At 43.9% G+C, this 15,918-nt stretch overlaps 1 protein-coding gene across 1 annotated transcript; it reads left to right on the top strand.

Annotated features, from left to right (window-relative positions):
* The first annotated feature begins 10,200 nt into the window (after positions 1 to 10,200).
* On the top strand, positions 10,201 to 15,670 carry LOC311112173 (uncharacterized protein). The gene is made up of 8 exons (XM_084155150.1): positions 10,201 to 11,522; positions 11,677 to 11,890; positions 12,077 to 12,658; positions 12,836 to 13,048; positions 13,244 to 13,524; positions 13,722 to 13,984; positions 14,204 to 14,461; positions 14,640 to 15,670. Exons 1-8 carry the CDS (start codon positions 10,260 to 10,262, stop codon positions 15,583 to 15,585), a joined length of 4,020 nt encoding a protein of 1,339 aa, XP_084011276.1. The 5' UTR covers positions 10,201 to 10,259; the 3' UTR covers positions 15,586 to 15,670.
* The last annotated feature ends 248 nt before the right edge of the window (positions 15,671 to 15,918 follow it).

Genomic DNA, 15,918 nt, shown 5'->3' on the forward strand with positions numbered 1-15,918 from the left:
ATCTAGCTAAATGAGAGAGCGAGAGAGAGAGAGAGAGAGCGAGAGAGAGAGCGAGAGAGAGAGAGCGAGAGAGAGATAGAGAGAGAGAGAGAGAGAGAGAGAGAGAGAGAGAGGATTCATATATTATATCCTGTTAATGTGGGATATGGGGATATAAAGGGATAAGGATATCCCCTACACTTTGCCCATGTGGTCCAGAAAATGTTCCAGGTTAAAATGTTAACATTGGTTTAACTGTTAAAAATTATTTATATTGAAGCAAGAGTGTGTGGCTAAATTTTTTCTAAAAGTCTTGATTAAACCATCAACATGTACCAAATTTTTAATTATAATTTACCCCTTGGAGCAAAAATTCACCAAAAAACAATTTCACAAACACCCAATGTGACGAGGTGGCCGAGTGGTTAAGGCGATGGACTGCTAATCCATTGTGCTCAGCATTACATTTACATTTTAGTCATTTAGCAGACGCTCTTATCCAGAGTGACTTACAGTTAGTGAATACATATATATTATTTTTTTTTTTTTATATGGGCACAATGCCTGCCCTCCAGGACATCTACAGCACCTGGTGTCACAGGAAGGCTAAGCAGATCATCAAGGACTTCAGCCACCTGAATCTCCGGCTCTAGAACAGTGGTTCCCAACCTTTTTCGGTTACTGTACCACCAACTGAATTTTGCTCTAACCGGAATACCGCTGAAGTACCTCCTCATGTGCATTTTACCAGTAAGCTTATGGTCTCATGAGTCTTCTCAAGTACCGCTTGTGGATAGGCCCAGTACCCCCAGGGGTCCTAGTACCCTTGGTTGGGAACCACTGATCTAGAAAGCGGAGACAGTACAAGTACATCAAAGCTGGGACCAAGAGACTGAGAAACAGCTTCTATCTACAGGCCATCAGACTGTTAAACATGAATCACTAGCTAGCCTCTGACCGGTACCCTGCCCTGAACCTTAGACACTGTCACTAGCCGGCTACCACCCTGTACTCTACCCTTCACCTTAGAGACTGCTGCCCTATGTACATAGAGTCATTGAAAACTGGTCACTTTAATAATGTTTACATACTGTTTTACCCACTTTATATGTACAGTTGAAGTCGGAAGTTAACATACACTTAGGTTGGAGTCATTAAAACTTGTTTTTCAACCACTCCACAAATGTCTTGTTAACAAACTATAGTTTTGGCAAGTCGGTTAGGACATCTACTTTGTGCATGACACAAGTAATTTTTCTAACAATTGTTTACAGACAGGTTCATCCTTGGGAGAAATTTCCAAACGCCTGAAGGTACCACGTTCATCTGTACAAACAATAGTACGCAAGTATATACACCATGGGACCACGCAGCCATCATACCGCTCAGGAAGGAGACGCGTTCTGTCTCCTAGAGATGAACGTACTTTGGTGCGAAAAGTGCAAATCAATCCCAGAACAACAGCAAAGGACCATGTGAAGATGCTGGAGGAAACAGGTACAAAAGTATCTATATCCACAGTAAAACGAGTCCTATATCGACATAACCTGAAAGGCCGTTCAGCAAGGATGAAGCCACTGCTCCAAAACCGCCATAAAAAAGCCAGACTACAGTTTGCAACTGCACATGGGGACAAATATCGTACTTTTTGGAGTAATGTCCTCTGGTCTGATGAAACAAAAATATAACTATTTGGCCATAATGACCATCGTTATGTTTGGAGAAAAAAGGGGGTGGCTTGCAAGCCGAAGAACACCATCCCAACCGTGAAGCACGGGGGTGGCAGCATCATGCTGTGGGGGTACTTTGCTGCAGGAGGGACTGGTGCACTTCACAAAACAGATGGCATCATGAGGAAGGAAAATGATTTTGATATATTGAAGCAACATCTCAAGACATCAGTCAGGAAGTAAAAGCTTGGTCGCAAATTTTTTTAATGTTTTTTTTATTTCACCTTTATTTAACCAGGTAAGCCAGTTGAGAACAGGTTCTCATTTACAACTGCGACCTGGCCAAGATAAAGCAAAGTAGTGCAATAAAAACAACAGAGTTACATATGGGGTAAAAAAATAAAATAAAAAAATAAATAAAAATAAACATAAAGTCAGAAATACAACAGAAAATATATATACAGTGTGTGCAAATGTAGCAAGTTATGGAGGTAAGGCAATAAATAGGCTATAGTGCAGAATAATTACAATAGTATTAACACTGGAATACTAGATGTGCAAGAGATTATGTGCAAATAGAGATACTGGGGTGCAAAAGAGCAAAATAAATAACAATATAGGGATGAGGTAGTTGGGTGGGCTAATTTCGGATGGGCTGTGTACAGGTGCAGTGATCGGTAAGGTGCTCTGACAACTGATGCTTAAAGTTATTGAGGGAGATAAGAGTCTCCAGCTTCAGAGATTTTTGCAATTCGTTCCAGTCATTGGCAGCAGAGAACTGGAAGGAATGGCGGCCAAAGGAGGTGTTGGCTTTGGGAATGACCAGTGAGATATACCTGCTGGAGCGCAGACTACGGGTGGGTGCTGCTATGGTGACCAATTAGCTAAGATAAGGCGGGGATTTGCCTAGCAGTGATTTATAGATGGCCTGGAGCCAGTGGGTTTGACGACGAACATGTAGTGAGGACCAGCCAACAAGAGCGTACAGGTCACAGTGGTGGGTAGTGTATGGGGCTTTGGAGACAAAACGGATGGCACTGTGATAGACTACATCCAATTTGCTGAGTAGAGTGTTGGAGGCTATTTTGTAAATTACATCGCCGAAGTCAAGGATCGGTAGGATAGTCAGTTTTACGAGGGCATGTTTGGCAGCATGAGTGAAGGAGGCTTTATTGCGAAATAGGAAGCCGATTCTAGATTTAACTTTGGATTGGAGATTCTTTATGTGAGTCTGGAAGTTGAGTTTACAGTCTAACCAGACACCTAGGTATTTGTAGTTGTCCACATACTCTAGGTCAGACCCGTGGGACCCAAATGGGTCTTCCAAATGGACAATGACCCCAAGCATACTTGCAAAGTTGTGGCAAAATGGCTTAAGGACAACAAAGTCAAGGTATTGGAGTAGCCATCACAAAGCCCTGACCTCAATCCTATAGAAAATGTGTGGGCAGAACTGAAAAAGCGTGAGCGAGCAAGCAGGCCTACAAATCTGATTCAGTTACACCAGCTCGGTCAGGAGGAATGGGCCAAAATTCACCCAACTTATTGTGGGAAGCTTGTGGAAGGCTACCCGAAACTTTTGACCCAAGTTAAACAATTTAAAGGCAATGCTATCAAATACTAATTGAGTGTATGTAAACTTCTGACCCACTGGGAATGTGATGAAAGTAATAAAAGCAGAATAAAATCATTCTCTATACTATTATTCTGACATTTCACATTCTTAAAATAAAGTGGTGATCCTAACTGACCTAAGACAGGGAATGTTTACTAGGATTAAATGTCAGGAATTGTGAAAAACTGAGTTTAAATTTATTTGGCTAAGGTGTATGTAAACTTCCGACTTCAACTGTATTATAGTCATGGCTCATCCTATATATTTCTTCATACAAAAACATATAAAACATATAAAAATACATAAAACACTGAAAAAAAGGCAGGGAAGGATTGCAATAAAGCATTTAATTTCAAAGGAATACATGATTGACAAGATTGGATATGACTAAGCTAGACTGATGATATGAGAGAGCGAGAGACAGACAGAAAGAGAGACAGAGAGAGACAGAAAACCAAGATAGTGTCAGAGAATGAAACAGAGGGTAAGAGAGATATGTTAGGTTGAATAAGGGAGACTATAGTTTACCCTACAAATTATTGACTGGAATTAATCAATCAACATAATAGTAATGACATACTGTATGAATAACTTTTGAATTTGGACAGTATAAAAGTAATCCTTCTACCCTCACCCAACCCCACCCCCACAAAAAATAAAAAAAAATTAATAATAATAATAATAATAATAATTATAATTATAATAATAAATATATTATAGATAAAATTAATATAATTTTAATAATAGAAAAAGAAATAAATAAAGAGCATAAAACGAAAATTAGCAAAAATTATTAAAAATGTAATTTAAATATAAAAACAAACAAAAAATATATATATATAAAACTAATGAAAATTAGGAATATACTAACAAAAAGAAAAGAGAAAAATAACATTATTTTTTTTACATTTAGTAATATATATTTGTTTAAATTACAAAATAAAATAAAATGGAAAGTGGTTGTCCCACTGGCTATCATAAGGTGAATCCACCAATTTGTAAGTCGCTCTGGATAAGAGCGTCTGCTAAATGACGTAAATGTAAATGTAATGAATTACAGATGCAAAGGCCTACATAATGCAACCCTGCATAAAGCAAGCTTAGCCGTGTTTTTCAATCTATTGTCCAATCATAATTGTTGTCTCTTTGTCTGTGTAAAGGGCATAGGGTGACCACATTTAAAATACTAAAATGCAGGAAGGACAACAGGATGATTTTGCGGGACATTTGCGGAACAGTCTCGCCTACATGACATTTTTTGAGGAGGCAGCACCGACAGTTGTAGCCTATTGAATCTCATTATACACTGAACAAAAATATAAACGCAACATGCAACAATTTCAAAGATGTTACTGAGTTACAGTTCATATAAGGAAATCAGTCAATTGAAATAAATTTGTTAAGCCCTAATCTATGAATTTCACATGACTGGAAATACAGATATGCATCTGTTGGTGACATATACCTTAAAAACAAAGGTAGGGGCGTGGATCAGAAAACCATTCAGTATCTGGTGTGACCACCATTTGCCTCATGCAGCGCAACACATCTCCTTCGCATAGAGTTGATCAGGCTGTTGATTGTTGCCTGTGGAATGTTGTCCCACTTCTCTTCAATGGCTGTGCGAAATTGCTATATATTGGCGGGAACTGGAACACGCTGTCGTACACGTCAATCCAGAGCATCCCAAACAGGCTCAATGCATGGTGACATGTCTAGTGAGTGTGCAGGCTATGGAAGAACTGGGACGTTTTCAGCTTCCAGGAATTGTGTAAAGTACCTTATTACATGGGGCCATGCATTATCATGCTGAAACATGAAGTGATTGCGGCGGATGAATGGCACGCAATGGGCCTCAGGATCCCGTCACAGTATTTCTGTGCATTCAAATTACCATAGATAAAATGCAATTGTGTTCATTGTCCGTAGCTTATGCCTGCCCATACCATAACCCCACCGCCACCATGGGGTACTCTGTTCACAACGTTGACATCGGCAAACCGCTCGCCCACATGATGCAATCTGCCCGGTACAGTTGAAAACGGGATTCATCCCTGAAGAGCACACTCCTCCAGCGTGCCAGTGGCCATCGAAGGTGAGCATTTGCCCACTGAAGTCGGTTACGACGCTGAACTGCAGTCAGGTCAAGACCCTGGTGAGGATGACCAGCATGCTCATGAGCTTCCCTGAGATGGTTTCTGACAGTTTGTGCAGAAATTCTTCGGTTGTGCAAATCCACAGTTTCATCAGCTGTCCGGGTGGCTGGTCTCAGACGATCCTGGAGGTGAAGAAGCCGGATGTGGAGGTCCTGGGCTGGCGTGGTTACACGTGGTCTGCGGTTGTGAGGCCGGTTGGACCTAATGCCAAATTCTCTAAAACGACGTTGGAAGTGGCTTATGGTAGAGAAATGAACATTAATTTCTCTAGCAACAGCGCTGGGGGACATTCCTGCAGTCAGCATGCCAATTGCACTGTGGTGTTGTGTGACTAAACTGCACATTTTAGAGTGGCCTTTTATTGTCCCCAGCACAAGGTGCACCTGTGTAATGATCGTGCTGTTTAATCAGCTTCTTGATATTCCACACCTGTCAGGTGGATGGGTTATCTTGGCAAAGCAGAAATGCTCACTAACAGGGATGTAAACAAATTTATGCACAACATTTGAGAGAAATTAGCTTTTTGTGTATGTCCAATTTCTGGGATATTTTATTTCAGCTCATGAAACATGGGACCAACACTTTATATGTTGCGTTTATATTTTTGTTCAGTGTATAATATGCATAAAATGCATCCTCCAATTGCAACGTCTGCCTATGCCCACACATATTCTCTCAAGAACATTTTCTATTTTTAATACTCTCAAACACCAAGTTAGGCATACCTCATTTCAAAATAGGTCGTAATCAATGTCAATTGTAATGATCATTCTTCACATTTACCGATGAAACATCCAAACTAACTGCATCTGCATGCCAGTCATTTGACGTTTTATACAATATTATTATATATGTTTCTGTTATGAATAATACTTATGAATCATTATGTGATCTTCCAAGACGTTGATTCAGCTTTGATTTAACTTTACTAAAAGCACCATTGTGAGAAGTGGCGGAGAGACACTCGGGTGCGCTCCAGCAACACTACACCCCTGCCCCCGGTTAAGCAACAATCGATACATTTCACGAGGTTCGACCATACTACTCATAGCATGTTTAAATTAAATAGACTGTTATTATCCTTATGCTGAACAAGGCAGCTTTATTATATACATTTTACTTTTTACATTTTAATTTGCATACAAATGAAATAACACATCATCCTATGCTCTGCCATTTATCTGATGTACACACTGATGCACATAATGCAATTGATTTTAGTAGAACTGAGCAAAGCACATTCAATGCAAAGCCTGCATAGCTGCATTCTCATTTCAAACCAATAGCTCCAGTGGCAAATGTGAGTGAGGTATGGCTTCCTCACTTCACAGTTGGATTGGAGTCAGGCTCGTGTCTCTGACCTACTGACGCCAGCTCCCCATGGATATCCCAGTTACTGGATCATTTCCAATATATTTTATATAAACAGAAACATCTAGCTAAATGAGAGAGAGAGAGAGAGAGAGCGAGAGAGAGCGAGAGAGAGCGAGAGAGAGCGAGCGAGAGAGAGAGAGAGCGAGCGAGCGAGCGAGAGAGAGAGAGAGAGAGAGAGAGAGAGAGAGAGAGAGAGGATTCAGATATTATATCCTGTTAATGTGGGATATGGGGATATAAAGGGATAAGGATATCCCCTACACTTTGCCCATGTGGTCCAGAAAAGGTTCCAGGTTAAAATGTTAACATTGGTTTAACTGTTAAAAACAAAAAATTTCTAAAAGTCTTGATTAAACCATCAACATGTACCAAATTTTAAATTATAATTTACCCCTTGGAGCAAAAATCCACCAAAAACCTATTTAACAAACACCCAATATGACGAGGTGGCCGAGTGGTTAAGGCGATGGACTGCTAATCCATTGTGCTCCGCACGCGTGGGTTTGAATCCCATCCTTGTCGGGGAAAGTGATTTTAATGTAGTTGTAGCTAAATAGTAAATAATGGTATATCTCTGATTAAACCATCAACATGTACCAAATTTTATATTATCGTTTACCCCTTGGAGCAAAAATCTACCAAAAAACCTATTTAACAAACACCCAATAGGACGAGGTGGCCGAGTGGTTAAGGCGATGGACTGCTAATCCATTGTGCTCTGCACGCGTGGGTTCGAATCCCATCCTCGTCGGTGGAAGTGATTTTAATGTAGTTGTAGCTAAATTACTAAATATTAAATAATGGTATATCTCTGATTAAACCATCAACATGTACCACATTTTTAATCATAATTTACCCCTTGGAGCAAAAATTCACCAAAAACCAATATCACAAACACCAAACGTGACGAGGTGGCCGAGTGGTTAAGGCGATGGACTGCTAATCCATTGTGCTCTGCATGCGTGGGTTCGAATCCCATCCTCGTCGGTGGAAGTGATTTTAATGTAGTTGTAGCTAAATAGTAAATAATGGTATATCTCTGATTAAACCATCAACATGTACCACATTTTTAATTATCGTTTACCCCTTGGAGCAAAAATCCACCAAAAACCTATTTTACAAACACTCTACAGGACGAGGTGGCCGAGTGGTTAAGGCGATGGACTGCTAATCCATTGTGCTCTGCATGCGTGGATTCAAATCCCATCCTCGTCGGTAGAAGTGATTTTAATGTAGTTGTAGCTAAATAGTAAATAATGGTATATCTCTGATTAAACCATCAACATGTACATGTACAACGAGGATGGGATTCGAACCCACGCGTGCAGAGCACAATGGATTAGCAGTCCATCGCCTTAAACACTCGGCCACCTTGTCCTGTTGGGTGTTTTGTTAAATAGGTTTTTGGTGGATTTTTGCTCCAAGGGGTAAACGATAATTAAAATTTTTATTATCGTTTACCCCTTGGAGCAAAAATCCACCAAAAACCTATTTAACAAAACACCCAATAGGACAAGGTGGCCGAGTGTTTAAGGCGATGGACTGCTAATCCATTGTGCTCTGCACGCGTGGGTTCGAATCCCATCCTCGTCGGTGGAAGTGATTTTAATGTAGTTGTAGCTAAATTATTAAATAGTAAATAATGGTATATCTCTGATTAAACCATCAACATGTACCACATTTTTTATCATAATTTATCCCTTGGAGCAAAAATTCACCAAAAACCAATATCACAAACACTCAATAGGATGAGGGGTACCCGCCAAGAATTGGACTGCAAATACATCTTAACAATATCCGAACCACATTAGGAAAATATTCTGAACAACTGCTAATTCCGAACACATTTCGAACCATTCTGAACAGAGGTGGGTCTAGGGGTCACGTGACCCTTTTGCCCCATTTTGACGTGACGTAAAACTGCAGAAGACTACAAATCAGCGCGCTGAGTGAAAGAGCCAGTACTGCACAGAACTTTTTTTAAGACGTACAAAAGAAAAGAACAACAGAAAAATAGGTATGTAAATGCAAATTATATGTATAAGCGACATGTATTTCTGAATTATGTTGATTGACCGATGTAGACTAACTGTCTCGATAAACGTATTCTTATTGTCTGTAACTTATCCGCTGAACGTAGTGGTACAGTACGCGTACAGTAGACAGTAGATACATCAATGCTAAATTGAGTAGTTACTTGGTCTTTGTCAGCGTAACAAAAAAAATAATATCGATATGTACAGGCAAATTATTCCATGGACGTACGATTTGAATGTACATGTTTTTATGTCGGTCCTGGTATTTAAATTGTCGATGTAGACTCGCTGCCCCCCATAGTACAGTCCCCTCTGTGAGATGCAACTTTTCCGCTGACTTTAATTTGACCTCAGAAGTACAAAATATGACTACATTGATGATACTTTGACCAGGTTGTTGAGATAACAAAATTAAGTTGACGTGTTGGAGTACAAGCATATTATTCTATGGAAGTATTAATTTTATAAAATGGTATGGACCTGGTATTACTGTACCATAGCCAGAGCAAACTATCACGACTGTACATCTATGCTAAATTGATTGAGAATGTAATCACAACAGAGAACTTGGTCGTTTAGTCTAACTTAGCTCATGTTTGCAGATATGACCAAGACGGGGAAGCCAGACTCATACTGGAGAGACATCTGCCAAAAGTATGCCCAGGGCAGCTACCAGTTTTCCACAGGCAAAAGGCCCGGTGGTAAGAAATGGAAAAGAGCCCTGGAGTGTATAGATGCTTGCCCGCTGCAGAGCAAGAGTAAGGTGGATCTGTTCGGGAGACACCTAAAATGCTCTTGTGGGTTCCATAAGGTAGGTTATATGATGATTTATTTCATTTAAGTGATGATAAGTTGCTGTAGCATGAAGTCGATTATTTGATGGATCATACCCTATGTGCACAAATTTGGATAAAACTAACAGTGTAGGATCATTGGTGAAATTATTTATTACAAGTAGCATGAGCCTCTTTTGTACTTGAAATCCTGCCTCCCCCCTTCAGTCAGATGCATCAGAGGCAGGTGAGGCTCCTATGAGGCAGGTGGAGGCTCCTATGAGGCAGGTGGAGGCTCCAGGCAGGCAGGTGGAGGCTCCAGGCAGGCAAGAGAAGGCTCCTGTGAGGCAGGTGGAGGCTCCAGGCAGGCAGGAGAAGGCTCCTGTGAGGCAGGTGAAGGCTCCAGTCAGGCAGGAGAAGGCTCCAGTCAGGCAGGAGAAGGCTCCAGTCAGGCAGGAGAAGGCTCCAGTCAGGCAGGAGAAGGCTCCAGTCAGGCAGGAGAAGGCTCCAGTCAGGCAGGAGAAGGCTCCAGTCAGGCAGGTGGAGGCTCCTATGAGGCAGGTGGAGGCTCAAGGCAGGCAGGCGGAGGCACCAGTGCAGACAGAACAGTAAAGTGCTGTCAGTGCAATCAGGTTGTGAAGGCAGAAAAATTCTCCATGCACCTTTCTGACCGCCATGTAGAGGAGACATGTGACACCTGTGGGGCCAAGGTCCAAGGTTCTGTTGGCCTGTTGGAGCATATAGAACAGTTCCATTATTTATCCTGGTTGGCTCAACCTCCATCGCCAACTTCAACAGGTAGCTCCACCACACCATCCCCACGGCCAACACCATCTCCGCGGCTAACGGCCACACCATCTCCGCGGCCCACACCAACTCCGCGGCCCACACCATCTCCAGGGCCCACACCATCTCCAGGGCCCACACCATCTCCGCGGCCCACACCATCTCCACGGCTAACGGCCACGCCATCTCCGTGGACCACACCATCTCCGCGGCCCACACCATCTCCACGGCTAACGGCCACACCATCTCTACAGCCCACACCATCTCCGCCGACAACTACATCTCTGCTCCCTCCTCCAACAGGTTGCTCCAGCACGCCACGCCACACTCCTCAAACTCCACTTAGGCCAGCTTCCATTGATTGGGAAGCTTTTCTCCCCAATCAATTCAAAAAGGTTATACAGCCAGCAGATCGGGTGTGGATTGCCAAGGTCCTCTATGAGCCTACAGGTCAGCTGAGGCAGAAAATGGAGGCGTGCTGGTTTCATCCACCACTGCAGCACAAACCGTCTCCTCCCGAGCCCGGGTGGCACTTCCGGCAGAGGATGTTCCTCTGGGCACCAATGAGGATGTGGGGGATTCCTCTGAAATGCACGCGGTGTGACCGGAAAATGCACCACTCAGGGATCTACCCGAAGGTGAGGGAGGTGATAGATGTGGATACCCGCTACTACCTTGTGGGAGGGGACTATCCACGTTGCAGCAAGTGTATGCTGCCGGTCTGCCCATGGAGCCAGGAAATCCTTGCTCAACTGGATGTGGCACATAGGAGCCTGTTTCCCGCTGTCCTCACTACACAGCTAGCCCTGGATAGGAAGTGTATGACTTTCCTGAAGCCAAGGACCAGTGGGAACAGTTCCTCCTACCTCCAGTCTGCAGTAGAGGAAGCACACAGCGAGGAGTGGGCACGTCAGACCATCCGCTACCTGTCTGACTGTGAGCTTCATTTGAAGATGGCTACCTTCGTCTCTTCTGCAGCTGTCCATCTTCCTCCTCCACCCTTCAGGCCCCTTCCACTTGCCCAGTGGTTTGAGACGGTCCACTCCAACGACATCCTCAGCCACCTGGAAGAGATGAAGGGGGTGATCACCTCTACCTATGGTAGAATTCTGAAGATGGACTCTACAAAGAAGGTGAGGGTTTTAGCATTAATTTTATTTACTCTGATGTTAACCAATTGGAATGGATATAAATAGTTTACTTTATCATCCTAATGATGAAATAGTATTAATTTTAGTAAGTTTGTACAGTTTTCTTTAGAACGTTCTGTTTTTGTTTGTTTTTCAGATCACCAAGAAGCTGGCTGGCAGTATAGGGGACACCGCTGCATGGATGTCCAACATCGGCAACGAGCTTGGCCAGGTTCTGAACAGTGTTCTGACGACAGGTGAAGGTGCAGGGCTGGAAGAGTTGTGCCAGGGCATCGTCACACGTTATGAGAATGCTGGACAAGCTGAGCCTGAGGCTATCTATGTTGACCGGGACTGCTGCAGCCAGTCAGGTGGGATGCTGAAATTGTTACTTTATGAAATATACATTGCAGATTACAGTATGTAATTAACTAAAGTTAATTATGATGTTAAAAAAAGAGAAAAATGGTGATAGTAATCTATAAACTAACAATGTAATGTAATTGCCCAAAAAATAGATGATCACGTCTGTAATAATCAATGTTTGTCTTTCACAGGTGTGTCGTCAGTGCTGAGACTCTTTCGACCATGGAAGTTTGTCGTCCGTTTAGACGTCTTCCACTTCATGCGAAGGTTTAACTGCGGCCTCACTACTGAGCACCACCCTCTCTACGGTACCTTTTGCTCCAAACTTTCCGCCTGTATCTTTGAGTGGGATCAGGAGGATGTGCAACGGCTTAAGGAGGCCAAGAAAGGGGAGTGGAAGAGCAGCCATGGCGGAAATGCTCCCACTGAGGCACTGCTCTTGGCCAGTATCAGCACTGGTGAAATGGCAAAGCACTGCAGGCGGAGGACCCGTGCAGTGGAGGAAATCCGGGTCATGATTTCGGGGCTGCTCGAATCGATGTGGGAGCTGACTGACACCACGGGGCTGCGTCTAGTGAACCCTGACAGCATGCACCATGTGTGGGAGGTGCAGCAGAAGCACCTGGAGTGCATCCAGGACCCTGCAGGGGTGGAGTTGTACACAAAGACAGGGACACTGCAGAAGGGTGGCAAAGTCCTTGACGTCCTCAGGTGTGGGAGGGGGTCCTCCTCCCTCGAGAGTTTTCACCGCCACCAGTGTGCTTTTGTTCCAGGTAAATTCAAAATGTTAACTTGCCGTATGCTGATCTTAAAAAAAAGTCTGTGTTATGACATAGTATGCACTTGAATTATTCAAATAACAATGTAATTGTCACTTTGTATTTAATAGGTGTTAATATGTATTGACTTCATAATAATGGTTGACCTAACCTGAGTATTTTGTTTCTTAGGCTTTCGATGCAATGCATTGCACACACAAATGTACATGCTGGAGGGGGTATCGAGGTGGAACATGAACCGGGCAAAGGAAGCTGTAGCTGTGGTGGGGGCATCAACCCTGAGGACATTTGATGTTCGCTTGATGTCTCACCTAAACAGCATGAGCCAGCGGGTCCTTGGTTGTTCTCTGGTTCCAGAATTCACCCCACCTGGAAAACCTACTGGTGAGATAGCTCTCAGATCAGCACTGAGCATTTGAGTATTACTTCCTCTCCCACTTTTCTTTTCTCTGCCACCTCCACCCCTCCTCAGAGGACGTGGGAGTGAAGATCGGGCTCTACATGTAGGAGATGTGTCTGTGTCTGTGTTTGTGTCCTTTCCTCTTCTTTAACTATGTGTTTAAACACTATGTGTTACAGGCGAGCGCATTGCTGTGGAGTACCTGTTGGCCCAGTCCAATAGAGGCGACCTGCTGGTTCCACAGCAGCTGCCAGAGATCCCCACAGAGGAGCTCGAGGACGACGGGGGTGAACCTGACGTCACGGTGTGCCAGGTAGCTGACCTTAGGGTAGGTGATCCTGATCCTCCAATATGTGCCGTGGAGGCCCAGGTGACACTGGAGGGTGACAGTGGACCCAGATCCCTGGATGAGGACATCATTGTGGAGGAAGACGACACACAAGACAGCACATCAGACCAGGTAATGTAACACCTTTCTCAAAAACAAGATATGTAACAAGTTCGCTAATGATATGCCACAAGTATCATACGTTTGTCAAGTAAAACGTCAAGTATTACGTTTTATGGAGAGAGAAAAAAGGTCAACATTGCTCAAATAGTTCAAAGAAATTTACACATTTATTTACATGTGTTTTTTTCATGATTTTCACTTTTCAGAATAGCCGATGTGATTCCAGAGGTGTCTTGGGCTGGGATGCGGTTGATGACCTGGCAGCCTACCTGGTTGGCCTGAACCGAACCATCACTGCCTTGTCATCAAAAGAGGAGGCTGACATAGTCCATCTTTACATGGCTCTCCCTGCTATGGACAAGGAACCTTTGAGGTTCGGCCAGAAAGCGAGGAAGAAGACCGTGGCAGGACCTTGGAGAGCGCCCAGGAAGCCGAGTGGCTCTGCTCCTGGACAGCAGGCGGCAGAGAGGTGATTTGACACAATTCTTAATCATTTTGGTTCATTACAAATCATTGAATCAGAAGGCTGTACTGCGTCAAACCAGGATTGAAAAAAATATTTTGTGATTATATTAGTTTGTGGGGGGTAAATTGGGCTGTTCACAGGTGACAGGTTGTTGCTATTATTATTTTTTTTTGTTTACAGCCTTGTTTAAAGTCCGGACCATATCATCCTTCTTTCCCAAAGACTGTTCATGACTCACGGGCAGGCAGCCCAGGACCCCGAAGTCCACAGGGTCAGCGAATGTGTTTGCCTGAGACTTTTAAAAGAGTTTCAGCAAGCACCAAACAGGCCCAAGGACACAAGGAGTAGAACTCTGCCCATCCCACAGTCCATTGTGGTGGCCTACAGCCATCTTAAACAGCTGCTGGAGGACAGCAGGGTTGTTCTGGAGAAGACCAACGTGGTTCTGATACCAGTAAACAACACAACAATCTCTTCTTGGTGAGTCTTGTTTTTTACGTGTGCACCTTTCCTATACAATGACATTATATTATTATATTATTAAACTGCAAGAAAAACCTTCAACTGCTTGCTTGTTAGAAAATACTAAACATAGGAGGATAGGCTACTATGTATAAAAGAACTAACTGAAGCTACTGTATGCATTTTTGTCTTTTAGGCTGCTTAGGAGGGATAAGAGGAAGGACAGGGACATGCTGCTGCAGGGCACCATACTCCCCAAACGGTTTGAACTGGCCAAGGACTCACTCCCTGAAGCCCAGACTCTTCCGGCTGCTCCTGTGCAGCATGGGCATGAGGCTATGGTGTTTGAGGAGCCAGAGAACCGGGAGGGTGAGGCAGTGATACGCCCTCGGCACAGTGTTCGTTCTGCCTTGGCACAGCACTACCAGCCTGGGTCATACGTATGGCCTGGTTCTGCTGGCTCAGCCTCGTATGAGCATGGTAACCTGCCACCACCCCCATCTCCTGCCTGGGCCTCGTACCAGCAGGGTCACCTGCCACCACCACCACCCCCATCTCCTGCCTGGGCCTCGTACCAGCAGGGTCACCTGCCACCACCACCATCTCCTGCCTGGGACTCGTACCAGCAGGATTACATGCCACCACCACCATCTCCTGCCTGGCCCTCGTACCAGCAGGATTACCTGCCACCACCACCATCTCCTGCCTGGCCTTCGTACCAGCAGGATTACCTGCCACCACCACCATCTCCTGCCTGGCCTTCGTACCAGCCACCTCCCCCCTTCCAGCCACCTCTCCCCTTCCAGCCACCTCCCCCCTTCCAGCCACCTCCCCCCTTCCAGCCACCTGCTGACCATCCACTGTACCTGGCCCCTCCACCACCTGGCACCTCTGTTCAGCCAAGGCAACGTACGTGGAGACAGAAAAAAGCTGCCCAGGAGAACGAGGAGCTGATGGCTAGGGGTGAACCTCCACGCAAGAAGTTCAGGGATACCTACCAGTACATTTGCAAGCAGTGTGGGCAGGGGAAAAACAAAAGTACGGGTCACACCCAGCTGAAGGGGCGGTGGTACTGTCCAGCCTCAGGACTCACCCTGGCAGAGTGGAAGGACCAGTTGACCAGTCTTGCCAGTGGGAAATAAAGGAAAATGTATGAATAAATAAATACTGTATATAATAGTTATGTGTAAATAGTTAAGTATTGTATATAGTTAAGTTTTTCATTTCTGTGTTTGTGCATTGCATGGTGTTCTAAAAAAGAAAACAACAAAAAAATAAAGATGTATATATTTGCTAAATATATACTTTCAGGTTTAATAAACTGACCAAAGTTTCTCAAATTTTGACTTCTGGATTGTTTTTCTCCTATACCTCCTATACTTTATTCCTAGAACTCTTGCAAAGTAACTAAGTAGGCTACCAGTGCTGTTATTAAATATCAGCACTCCTGGAAAGCCCTCTGCCAATGAAAATAC

Source organism: Coregonus lavaretus (assembly GCF_964263955.1).
Source record: "Coregonus lavaretus genome assembly, chromosome: 38".
Taxonomy (NCBI): domain Eukaryota; kingdom Metazoa; phylum Chordata; class Actinopteri; order Salmoniformes; family Salmonidae; genus Coregonus; species Coregonus lavaretus.